The sequence below is a fragment of the Berghia stephanieae genome, chromosome 2 (assembly GCF_034508935.2).
Source record: "Berghia stephanieae isolate SIO BIC M18660-M18661 chromosome 2, UCSD_Bste_1.3, whole genome shotgun sequence".
Classification (NCBI taxonomy): domain Eukaryota; kingdom Metazoa; phylum Mollusca; class Gastropoda; order Nudibranchia; family Aeolidiidae; genus Berghia; species Berghia stephanieae.
Window position 1 is genome coordinate 55,225,507 of NC_088361.1, and position 14,332 is coordinate 55,239,838.

The window sequence follows — 14,332 nt, forward strand, 5'->3', positions numbered from 1 at the left end:
TCGTATATGCGTTTATGCATGAAAATATAGCAATTTTTTGATCCCTCCATGATGAAAACGTTATCGTTCTTTTATATTTAGAAAGGGCTTTAAAAATGAGAACAGTAATTCATTTTTACAGTTAGAATAATTGACGCAACCCTTACGTTGAATTCCAAATTATGCTACGTTGCTTGATAAATGTGGTATTCGATGTGTTTTGGCTGCAAAAAGAAATTAGCAAATCCTTCTGCTCTCTCTCTCTCTCTCTCTCTCTCTCTCTCTCTCTCTCTCTCTCTCTCTCTCTCTCTCTATATATATATATATATATATATATATATATATATATATATATATAATGTAAATTTTCACTCACATTTTTTTGGCCGAGACGACTCGTTTCTCGAGAAACGAGTCGTCTCGGCCAAAAAAATGTAAGTGAAAATTTACATTATATATTAGCTCTAACCACCATTATCGAGCACTTTCGTACCTACAAGTACCCACCAACACTCATAAATATATATATATATATATATATATATATATATATATATATATATATATATATATATATATATATATATATACGCGGGGTGTTTTAGGTTGTGTTTATATTATTTTGAGATGTGTTGATAATAATTTTGGACAATGATAGACCGGATCAGCTGTCATGCATAATATATTAATGTTGGCCATCGCTTGGTTTCCGTGCACAGCTAGTTATGAGTCATTCAAGCTAACGTAATTTTATTTTGCATTTTTTATAACTAGCGACATAGTCACGACGACACGTGCCACGCAAATGTCTCTTTTGATATTTTATTTTTACCTAAAGGTTTAACTTTTCAACGCTCTTAATACATTGAGGTTAGGACCTAAGTGTTTATTTATATATAAACTACAAACAATGTGAGCTTTAAAAATTATCCCTTAAATCATAATTACAGCACACCATTTTTCGAATCGAAAACATTCCAAGTTTTGCAGAAATCGCGATTTGACTGTCTAGTGAAAAAGTTACAAAGCGTTTTTGTTTAAGGTGCACGTCATGTGGAAACGAAAACATCAGCAATATTGGCGGGCTCATGGTATGGTGCTTTGGGTTACGACCTATGTGTCGAATTTTGCGATTGGGCGCGACAGATGAGTACTTCGAAAAGACTCTTTACTCACATTGTCTTAAAAACACATGTATAAAATGATTACCCGGCCAGTTTAAGTGTTGTCTAAACAGAAAAGAAATAATGATAATACGGCCTAGTAGAATGCAGTTCCTTTGTATGTATTAATCTTTAAGCACATTTAGTGCTCTGTATAAACGCTCACGTTTAAGTTGACTGTTTGGTTTCAAAAGACTGAATCTGAAATCTGTAGCCGCGGTGGACACTCCGAACTGTCATAGTTATAAGTTACAAGTCTCAGGCCCCTATCATTGCGGTGTGTCTTTTTTACGAAACTCGCCGAAACCAGCCGAAACCCGACGAAACCCGACAAAGTTATGGGAAGTAGGTGGCAGTGGGGAGTGATCCTGGAACTCAGGGAAGTGTACACCATTGGGGAGTGAACCTGGGACTGGGTTTCGGCGGGTTTCGTAAAAAAGAACTAGTGCTTTTTTAAGAAACCCGCCGAAACCCGCCGAAACCCCGCGAAACCCGACAATATCCAGCAAAGTTATGGGAAGTAGACAACTGTGGGGAGTGAACCCGAGACTCAGGGAAGTGTACACCAGTCGGGAGTGAACCTGAGACTAAGGCTATTGGCCGGTTTCGGCGGGTTTCGAAAAAAAAGAATTAGTGCTTTATTACGAAACCCGCCGAAACCCGCCGAAACCCGACAATATCCGGCAAAGTTATGGGAGTTTGGCAACAGTGGGGGTTGATCCTGGGAATCAGGGCGGTGTACACCAGTGGGGAGTGAACCTGGGACTGTGAAAAAGGATATCAGTGGGAAGTAAACCTGGGACTAAAGGGAGATGGATACCATTGAACGTTGAAGCCGGATATGGGAGTTGTACCAGAGGAGAATGAACCTGACACTATAGGAGATGAGCGCCAGTGTGGAGTGAACCTGGGACTCAGGGAAGTGCACATCAATTGGGAGTTAACCTTGGACTGTGGGAGATGGATAACTGTGGGTATCCGAGCCGAACTATAAGAGTTGGGTACCAGAGGAGAATGAACCTGACACTATAGAAGGTGGGCGCCAGTGGAGAGTGAACCTGGGACTCAGGGAATTGCACACCAGTGGGGAGTTAACCTGGGAATATGTAAAAAGGATATCAGTAGGAAATAAACCTGCGACTAAAGGGGGATGGATACCATTGAAAGTTGAAGCTGGATATGAAAGTTTGGTACCAGAGGAGAATGAACCTGACACTATAGGAGGTGGGCGCCAGGGGGGAGGTTTCGGCGGGTTTCGGCGGATTTCGTAAAAAAGACACACCCCTATCATTGTCAGTCGAGGACTAAATAAGCGCAATGCCCAGAACAAAATGTAACATGTCATTAAGGTTCATCAAGAGGATGATAATGTGACGACTTCCTTCATTACAGTGTTAGTGGCAGCAGACATAAACATGGCAATCCCAAATCATTAGCCACCGAATTTGGGATATCTCAGTGTGAAATGCTGCATTATCTGAATGGCTTATAATGTATAAGAGGCCACACCATTAATAAGACAAAAGTAAAAGATAAAGAATTGTTAATGAGAGAAGATGGACAGTGAATGTTCGAAAATACTTTAGAAGTTCTAATGCTTAAGAATTGAATATTAGGTACGATGAAATAAATGGTGATTTTTTATGTTTTGTTAGTTAAATTCTATCCCTGAATCATTTATATATATATATATATATATATATATATATATATATATATATATATATATATATATATACTTGCTGATGAGATCTAACGCTTGAAACAATATTCTAGAAGTTAAATAATCATAATTATATTTGAAATGTTTATTAATAACTCCTTTTATCAAAAAGTTGAGCACTATTATTTCATGATTTTTGGTTTATAATATATATATATATATATATATATATATATATATATATATATATATATATATATACATATATATGTCTATATATATATATATATTTATATATATATATATATATATATATATATATATATATATATATATATATATATATATATATATATATGGCTTTTGGATCCAAAAGTAATGGTTTCCTTTCGCAAACGTCTAAGTTTGTTTTCGCCATTTTTTAGCTAATTTTAGTACAAATTTAATATAAATGGATGTAGAACGTTATTTTCATGTCTGGAAATGACTATATGTGTGACATTTTGTTATTATTTCGGAACGTTTAAAATGATTGCTTGGAAATTCGTTTAAATTTCCATGACTTAATTATAATTGTTTTTTATAGGTAGATAGTTAACTTTGTTAAATCGTCTCGCCAAACTGATAAATAAAAGAAAATGAATTGAATTCAAATGATTAAGAAATTACACTTTCGTCCCGCAAAATAGATTTTTTTTTCATTCACAACTACATGGTTATTCTTTAATGCCAATGCACGCATTGGTGTGTTAGGAATTAAAGGACATTTTAAAGGAATTTAAAATGCATGTAGTTTGATTTCGCGTGTTTTTCTATGTGAGCAGGGATGAGTGTGCATGTGTCTTTGTCTGTGTATTATTGAGTGCTGTTCTGTGTATGAGTTAATGTGTCAACAGAGATAAAAAATTGTTTTCAGGCACTATATACAACCTAATTACAATGCATTTAATAAGCGAAATATCCACTTAACATGCTCAAAGCGCTTTACAAGGGATTCCAGCCAACAGCAACACCTAACATGAAGGAGGGGTCATTACTACTGTTTAGTCGAAATTACATTTATTTCAAACAAATATGTTAATGACCAGGTGCTCTTTTATACCTGAGTACCGTGAGAGAATTTAAGCAAAGGGCATTTCCAAGGACTCAGCAATGCCTTGTCCAAAGCAGGTCGCCAACTCTTGTGGACCATCCAGTCCAAAGGCGAGAGTCCTGCCACTAGGCCGTATAGTCGCACAGTTACAGCAGTGTAAAGATAATAAAATGTTAACCATAACCACCGCATTTTTCTGTTCTTGATTAGCTTCAGCATCCCTTAATCTAATTTGTATCATCCAATAACACACCAAATAGACGACAGTAGACCCCACTAAATATAGAATCCAGTGGATTCAGCCCTTATTAAGTGAGTAAAAAGACATCATTCTTTGTCGGTAGAAGATGAGGAGAATTTTTGTATAGATAGATAGATCGATGGATAAACAGATATATATATATATATATATATATATATATATATATATATTATATATATATATATAGATGGATAGATAAATAGATAGATAGATAGATAGATAGATAGATAGATAGATAGATAGATAGATAGATAGATAGATAGATGGATAGATATAATTTGAGAACCGGTGGTAGAAGGAGAGAGAGAGAGAGTGTGTATTTGTGTGTGTGTCTGTATGAGTGTGTGTGTGTGTGTGTGTGTGTGTGTGTGTGTGAGAGAGAGAGAGAGAGAGAGAGAAAGATGAATTGATATATTATATATATATATATATATATATATATATAATATATATATATAATATATATATATATATATATATATATATATATATATATACATACATACATATACATATTTCCAAGTATTTATTTATTTTAGATAAGTATAATATAAGACGATTGATAAATTGATAGTCAGATGGATAAATAAATAGATAGATAGATAGCCATATTGATACATTGATGCATACAGATGATGATGATATTATATATATATATATATATATATATATATATATATATATAGAGAGAGAGAGAGAGAGAGAGAGAGAGAGAGATATAGATAGATAGATAAAGAGAGAGAGAAGATAGATGGGGGCGGGATAACGGGGAAGGGTAGGAGAGCTCTTGGTTTGTTTGTCTTCTCTAATAACGACGTTGTCATCATACTATAAAAATCTAATTATTGCCTTGACCCTAAGGGTTACGTTTGAGGGTAAGCCAATTTCTGCCTTACTTATGATCGATATTTCAGAACGTAGATACAAAATAACTAAGATTGTTGAGCGTAGAGTGACCTTCCCTGAATAGTTTCGGCTATCCAGAACATATGATAATGTGATAGAAAAAAAATAAGATAAAAATTAGATTTGTTATAAAATTACAAAGAAGTCACGTCTTACAATATTTGGATAGAATAATAATGTTTTTAATCCCCTTACATCTCTACAGCCTACTATCTCTCTCTCTCTCTCTCTCTCTCTCTCTCTCTCTCTCTCTCTCTCTCTCTCTCACACACACACACAGACACACATTTAGAGAACATCTTTGAAGTACGATCTACTCTCCTAGTATCTTTGTTTTTATTTAAACAAAAAGGAAAAAAATAAACAACTTGTGACCTTGATCTATTTTAACGTTAAGGCGAAACTGAAAAGTAAACTAAATGTCTGAAGTGCAATACAAATTAAATGGAAAATATCAGTTATAGAGTGAGATTTATCAAGTCAATCATTCATTCCCATACTTCCAATCTATTATATGACCTCTCGCCAACCGTTTAACACAATAATAGTATATTATATCACATGGAGAAATGGCGGGTTGTTGTATCAGTGAGGTCATGGGTTACAGCCCGATCATCGAAAAATTTGTATTCTTTCTTGTCTTCTGGCACTTTTCTACTCACTTCATTTTCTGTATTATCAACATAAGCGTCTGCTCCACTCACTTTTCTTAATTAACATTCGTAAAATAGTGTCTTTTTTATAGCAATGCCTTTAAAACAATATCTTCTGGGAATGATTTAAGTACAGTAAATATCAGACTTCAGTTCATAATAAGATTGAGATACGGGATACAATGCAAAATTGTATATTCTAGTTTCGTAATAAGTTCATTATTTTAAAATTTCATTTCAGGTTTCTGTATTTTGTTGACCTCGCCATTATGTCGAGCTTAGGTGGTAATACATTTTATAATAAGCCACACCAGCAAATTCCCAATGAAAACAATCTTGAAAAGATTTGAAAAAAAAAAAAGATGAAAAAGCGAGACACACGCCAGTTTCAGACCAAACATTTGGATCCTAGACCAAATAATATTCAATCTAAGAATACTGATAGATGAATGCAAGGAGGCACGTATGAACATTGACATGTGATTCATCGACAACTCTAAAGCTTTTGACTGGTGATGGATGATATAAATACTGATAGATCTGAATTATCTATTACAATATTGTCAATTTGAAACACAGTTTATACAAATAAATAACATTAGAAAAGTAAATTGATGCTTCGATTTCATCAACGAAGACAGATGATGTTGACGTTTCGGGTTTCCCCTTTATCAACAAAACAAGATGAATGAAACGTGGATGAAGGAAATCCCGAAACGGCCGCAGTTTCTGTCTTCGTAGATTGAATGAAAGCTTACAATTTATGTTTTAAATTTTTATTTAGGAGATGTCTAATTGTTAAAAGTCAATAAAGATAAAAATATCTATCTTTTAGTTTAATTTCATTCAAATTTAAAAGGCCACACTTATATAAGGACTGCAACACTTTTTTCCTTTGCACTTTCATAATTATTTCTGCACCCTTTGGGGGCAGCTTGGCTCAGGGGCACGGTCTTTGCTCCGTAGTCGGAAGGTACCGAGTTCGATCACCCGCCGCTGCGCTGTGTGGCCTTGAGCAAGTCACCTTGCCCTAGCGGCACTGCATTGCGACTAACGCATTGGTTATTCCGTTATCCTTTGGAATAGACCCTAGAGAAAAATTTCCCTTATGGGATGAATAAAGGGAATTTTATTTTATTTAGTTACCGGCTTTACAGATCCTAGTATTAATGATTTCACTCTACCCAACTGGAAATTAATGTTATTGGAAACTTGATGTTCTCCTTTTTTCTAATATTTTTTGCACTGTTGTTATTTCTTTGTATTTCTCAGTTTATTTCTAGCAATTAAAAATTGTTCAAGTTTTTATCGAGGAGATTTATACACTTCCTCCAATTAACATCAACCACAACAACAACAATAATAAAACAAGGGAGTGGGGGAGGGGAACCAATGAATATATAGATAAACATAATACCAAAAGTCTGACAAATATAATTTATGGGGAAATGTTTGTAAAGCAACGAGTTCCAGATTTGTACACAAATAATTGAACATTTTTCTTTTTATTGTTCACTCTTCGTGAATCAAATTCTGTACAGATCATTGTGCTAGAATGTTTTGAACCTTGAAAATAGTTTTACCATTCAAGGTTTTCACGAATGTCCTCTCAAACAATGTTAAACACAGTCAGTTATAAAACGGGTAAAGCGATACAAAGATTTCGATCAACTCAACAGAGATGTATAGTATACAGTGACAATTGTATGTGTCTTCGAAACTGGTTAGGGAATAAAAGAAGAGCTGTAAAGCGCACCGAGAATGATTAAAATGCGAAAATGCGCTGAATAAATGTTCTTATATTTCTTACCGACTTATAAAAGACCAAAAGTCACGTGGTTTGAGATTGTGGTCAGCAAATAAATATTATCATAAACTCGACCCATCCACCTACTTTCTCCAATTTTCCCCCAAATCCCCCCCCCCCCCCCCCCCTTTCTTCAACCAAGCCCACCCCGTTCCACTCCATCACCACCCTCCATTCTAATTGGCTATCTCTGTTCTATGTGGATCAAGTGTCCACCACCAACACCTACCTACTCCAGAATAAAAGACTTGTTTTCAATTCAAGAAGAGATCTTGGGCTGTCTCCTGGCTTCCGCACTGCTCCTTACGAACGGCATTAACCTAGGGAGAAAAAAAAAACAAGAAAAGAAATAAATGAAAGAATAAAAATAATGAAAATAATGATAGTGCTTTTTGTTCACTACAAAATAGTGCCCGGGTCTGATTTCAGCATCATTTAATTAGGGGCTGGAAAGTTCGACGGATGATAGAATTATCAGACAGGTGAATCTGGTAAAACCAACGAAGTTTTTTGTGGGTTTTTTCACTTTTCTTGTGTTATTTCCATAGTTTTTGTAATTCTAGTGTAATAAAATGGCCTCCCGTTTGGTTAGAATCAGATGGCAGGACGACTTCCCTATTAGAGAAAAGAAATAAAATAGTTTTGTTGGGACTACCAGCATCAAACAAAGAGAAGGGAACCTGAGTGTTTGATTTTAAATAAGTCACGTGGTTTGGATTTTGTACAAAGACGGGCAGATGTATATAGGTGAAATTACAGAAGTAGGGAAAGGATTATTTATCTTACAAATTGCTTTCGATGGGTTTTTCACAATTTTCCACTCCCTCACAGTTCCTCTCAACCCCTCCCCCACCTCTCTCTCTCTCTATCTCTCTCTCTCTCCCTCTCTCTCTCTCTCTCTCTCTCCCTCCCTCTCTCTCACACACACACACACACACACACACACACACACATATTCTCTCTTTCTTTCTTTCTTCTTCGACTCAAATCCTCTCTCTCTCTCTCTTACATTCTAATTTTCTCTATTTTCATAATATCGCTTTAATCTACTTTATACACAGCCTTTTTCTCGCCATTTCTTTCGTACGTCACTCTGTGTCACACATCTTTCCTCTCTGCATTAAAAATAATTAAAACAATTTTAGCCGCATCACTTTTACACTCTATACCAAACCATAAAAGTGAATCCCAAATTCTCAACTTTTCTGCACACAAGTCTCCGGTTTAAGAATATTTTAAAAATTAAAGCGTTATAAAATAATCGATTGATGTCGGAATTAAATGTTATCTGATTAATCAGTTAACTGCCGTACTCTAGAAAAACACATTTTTCAAAATATTGGCCAGAGTACACGTCCTTCAAATATTGATCGATTTAAATAAATCTCGCGAAGCCCCAGGTTTAAGAGTTTTTGACAAGATGAGGTTACTTACATCGATCGATATAACAAGAGCAAGTTTTATGGCCAATTAAAAAAAAATACGAGTCTTTCTAGAATATGACAATTAACTGGTTAGAGGTTAAAATTAGTGTATGGTAGTAAAAATGTCAGCAATCGAGTCAATCTTGTATCATATCGAGTTGACAGTTAAAATGAGAAGAATTTGAAAATGAATTGTTTTTGAAGTATTAAGACCTAAAAATGCCTGTCCTCAAATGCTACTATTTTTTCTCAATATGGACTAAATACTGACTTCAATTTTTGGCATCATAATTTCCAATACGATCTAATACAGTGATGAGATGAATGCTCATAATTGACCATTTGGGTTTCTTTTTTCAGATCCATTTGTCCATACTCAGTCTACCATTCAGCGTAGATGGTCTTGTAATTTATTATCTTTTGTCTGACATTATATGAAAATGATTGTTTTCTGGAGCCTGACACAACCTCCGGAAATGATTTAATGACGGTGAACGGAATGGCACGCTCTATGGAGACAAGTAAATGAGAATTTCAATAAAACTTGATACTGCAAAGAATAGAACATTTAAAAATGCCTTAAGTGGCTTTCACCAGAAAGCTCAACGGTCTATTGCAACTTTCTTTGTCATTTATGTTGCTAAATGAACCGTTCTCTCCACTTCATGGGATTGCCACCCTTGCTCTAGTTTTCCTCCCAATGTTTTCGGTTAATGGATATACAATTCCTGTGAGTGGAGTTTCTAAAGTTGAGTTTTTCAATAAAAAGAAGAATTATGATATAACACTTAAATTTGTCAAATATGTTCTAATATTTTCGATTAAATAAATAGGAATTTCTATTGATTTTGTTCGTTATACTATTCTTCTGTCTTTTTTGTTGTTGATAACAGAAAATGCTTAATGTTTTATGTGTGATTTCCGACGTGTGCATATTTGCGATTAAGTGGATGTCGGCGCGTTTTCTAGGTGTCAGGTGTTGGTGTTTATGTATTGACATCCGTGACAGAATATGTGAACCATACATGGACCAATCATTTGTGACCCATCACCACGGAACGGTATTATGCCGGGGTGAGTTAGATGATAAAAACTGAATTTATAGCCGAAATATAGCAAAACTGAGTAATTTCATTGTGCATGTTTAGTGGCAGGGGGTGGCTGGGGGGGGGGGGGGATATCGTTTTTAAAAACGAAAAGCTTTTATTTTACATTTCGATCATAATTCAACTTTAAATTAAATTTTTTGCCTTTTTTTTAAAGTACACTCCGCCGGTAAAAATATTGCCTCCTGTGATTCTTATATTATAATGATGAGATGATTGTCATTAACCCGAACCTTAATCTTACGTTTCGGAATTCTAAGTCGAATGAGCTGCTGGTTTCAAACAATGTACATTTGTTTGTTACGTCTACACTTTACAAAGTATTAGTTGCGGACCTTCTAGATAGACCAACGACATCGCAAGAGTTTTATTGTAAATCATAGTTTTTTTGTGGTAAGAAGTTCCTGCTAAAATGTATCTTTTAAAGTATCTAAACACTATATTAATCATGAAATTAGACCCCGTGGGCCGTGAATAGCTCATACGGTAGATAGGTCACGATCTCCCCGACAAGGCGGAGTTGTCATACCAGTAAGGTCGCGGGTTCGAGCCCCCATCGCCGCAGCTAAGTTGGTATTCTCTGTTGTCTTCAGGCACTTTCCCACTCACTTTTCTCAACACATTATATCTAGTAAATTTCACGCATCGAATTAAAACGTGTCTTCAAAGAAATAGGAGGCATCTGTATGTCTTTTAATCAACGTTCCCATTTTTGGATTTTGTTGAACATTTTTACAAATTATCCAGATGGGTGTGAAAAAAAAAACGCAGAGAAGTTTGTTATTTGTAAGCCAAATAGTTAAGATTTTATTTGCATTTATTTGGAGTCAGATTTTTATTGGTCACCTATGTCAAAATAATCCTACACTTTTCTAAAACCGAATTAAGCTTGACACTTGAAAATAAATTCAGGTGAACATCTATGTGAAATACGGGGGTCATGTTACTTTACTCATTTATGAATTAAAATAAAATCCGGTCTAGTGACATGGCACTCGCTTTCGGATTAGAAAGTCCTGGGTTCGAGTCCCCGTCAGCGCATACGCATAGTTGAATCCTTGGGAAATGCTCTTTACTCATATTTTCTCACCGTACTTGGGTGTAAAATGAGTACCCGGCCGTTAATAGCGTTTGCCTCTGTTGAAAAATAAATGTTGTATCTCCTAACAGGCGTCATGCCTCGTTTTATATTTCACGTGTTGCTGTCGGTCATGTGCGTTTAGTGGATATTGCGCTATATAAAAGCTCAATTTTTTAAAAAAGTGAAAGCTTTTTTCGGTTTATATATTATAAAACATGTTTTGTCTTTGTACGGCAGTATAATCAAATATACGGAATACACAGAGATGTATCGTTTGCAAGGGTTGATTAACATTTGACACCTATCAAGTGTGATTGACGTGATTGAGCAATATGCTTGGAAGGCAATTAAAATTCCACCTGTGCCGTTCTTCAAAAATGGCGATAATGAGGTAATGCGAGAATGATTACAATCCGTTCTGGTAATAATGGGTCTCTATTGGAGATGAAGTTATGAATAACTTGCAGAAACGTACTGACACAATTATTTCAGCTGTGTCCTTTTTTATTATATTAATAAGCTCGAACCAAATATTACCGAGCAATCTTATACTCTATAAGTACCTACAACACTTATACACACACACACACACACACACACACACACATATATGTATATATATATATATATTCATTTATATTATATATGTGAATGTACTGTTTTCCTGTACTGTTCAATTGTAACATTATGTAGATCTAGACCTGTACCAGATGTCAAAGTGTCTTGAACAATTTTATTGATCATAAATACGACATTTCGCTATTCCATATTTTAAGATATCATGTTTTTGATATTATGTTTACTTAATAGAACAAAAAAAATATACTTCAGCTAAATGTGTTATCTTTGGCCACGATTCCAATTTTCACCATCTCAAATACGCATGGATAATACTAGTTATAGACTATGGATTAGGCTAAGCATGTGTGTGTGTGTGTGTGTGTGTGTGTGTGTGTGTGTGTGTGTGTGAAACAAGTAACTCGCACACACAAACACTAAAACACGTAGACACACACACAGCCACACACACACAAACATGCACACACACACACACACACACACACACACACACACACACACAAGCACACATCCAGAATAAAGTTGTCTCCAACTGAGGTTCAAGTGGCCGGGAAAAGAAAACACCAGTTTTAGTTCTAACTAGAGAGGCGATTAAAACTTAAATTCGCATATCAGTGCAGGGGTCTATGTTGCATAAATTATTACTTTAGCAAAACAAAATATACATTAAAAAACCCCACAAGAAATTGTAATTCATAAATAGACAGAAACAATACATAAGCATTTTTCATGAAATAGAATGTACAAATAGAACACTATTTCTCCCGGGGAATGTCCATTTATTTTCTTTAATCACAGTAGGTGTTTCTTTGTGAAAATATTCCCCACCGTCTCTGTGTAACACTTATATATTTTTTTCAGTTACTTTGTAAAGAACGTAGGAGTATTCTCACACATTTACTCAAGTCCTCGGTGTATAGCGAGCATTCTAACTTAGTCGCCATTTTGAAACTTGTGTTCTAACATTTTGAGAAAAAAACAGCATTATCATTGATATCAATATTTTTTATTTAATTTAGCATAAAATAGTGTTATTCGTTGTTATAGAACACCATGCTTGAATTGGCATTTGAAGTTCTACAAAATAGTTTGAAACATCCCATATAAATTTGAACATTTAAATTATTCTCTTATTAGTTAATATTTAGTTAGTATTAGAAGAAGAAGTTAGCAGACATATTTATAGCATAAATTCATTTTTTTAAAATGTGCAATCACAAATTTTTAAAAACCCATTAATTCTCTCCTTACCAGCCATTTTCAGGTTTTCCCCCAAAACTTCACACCCAACTAACACAAAATATATTTTTTATCTCTCAAACACAAGAGCAGTACAGTTGTTGCCATACATAATTTCTTTAGCAAAACATGCTTTACAACACACTGTTCATTTTCTTTAAATTTCATGTACAAAAAAAATTTGAAGAAGAAAAATGTTGGTTGTATCGTAATGTATCTGACGATTTTCCTATACTTGATTAGGAGAGGGTTAAATTATTGATTCTAGATCATATTATTCATAAAACAAACGTGTTTGTGTTAATCACTGAATCCGGGAGTCCATCCGGGATTATTTTCGATGTGGTATATGCTACAGTACTGTCATATCCCTGGTAGTTGGATAAAGTGAAATTGCGTCTTCAGCCATGGAATCATTAGGTACCGTATTTCATGAAGCAATATAGATAATTCATAAAACAAGATGTCAGATGTAATAATGAATCACCCATGTTGTCCAGAGTGAGCAAATTAGGGGGTAATAATTTTGCTCAAGAATAAAACAAAAAACCGAAAGTGCATGAAGCTGGGCTCAAACCCGGTACCCTCAAGGTCACAATGCAATGCCTTAAACACTCGGCCGCTTCGCTATAGTTGGATTAGGAGGCAAGATAACTAATTTTGATATTAATGGGGTTTAAACTAAATTTCATTCCATTGCGAGTTGAATTGTTTACCGACTTTGCTAGAATCCTGTAAAATCAATACCCGTCTGTCATTACTAAATGAAAGTAAGTGTACTAAGATCAATAATAACCAAGTCTGTCAAAATTTGATCTCCCACAATAGATCCAATGACACAGTGAAGAAAGGTTTCCATTTCAAGTCATCTAAAATGAGTTCACTTCAATATTCACTCCTATTTAACATTCCAGAGAGATCGTGTGGGCAGAATTAATATTGTAACATCAGGGGAATAATTGAACACCCTTACCTCCTCCTTTCCTTAATCTAATAAAGTTCATTTATTTTTACATTTTAGATCTCCTTTTTGGTAGGCGAGAAAGGACTCGATTAGATAGAGCAGACAACGCGCAATGCGACTGACCTGATCGAATCCTGTTTGAGTTAGATTTTCTTATCTGTTACCTCTGCCTCTCAGACAGTTGCTGTCTAAATTACCTAAATCTATGTTTCATCTGATGGAATTGTCTATATAGACGGAACGAAATTGACGTCAGTCAGTACTTTGTCATTTTTTTTTTTAGCCGGCCATTTGAATGAGTAGTTTTCACTAAATTCTATGAATCAGACTGTAAACGTTATAGGTAACACATAGGTTTGTGTACATTCTATCCGGTTGGTAGATGTTGTGGCAATTTTAAGTAAACTCATAGA

General features: G+C 34.8%; 1 protein-coding gene across 1 annotated transcript in view; it reads right to left on the reverse strand.

Moving 5' to 3' along the window:
• The window catches only part of LOC144965177 (uncharacterized), a 68,516-nt gene that overhangs the window by 11,744 nt on the left and 42,440 nt on the right, over positions 1–14,332 (reverse strand). The window contains exon 2 of the mRNA XM_078900240.1: positions 7,756–7,846. Coding sequence (XP_078756366.1) covers positions 7,781–7,846 — 66 coding nt within the window. The 3' untranslated portion in view covers positions 7,756–7,780. The remainder of the gene's footprint in view (positions 1–7,755; positions 7,847–14,332) is intronic.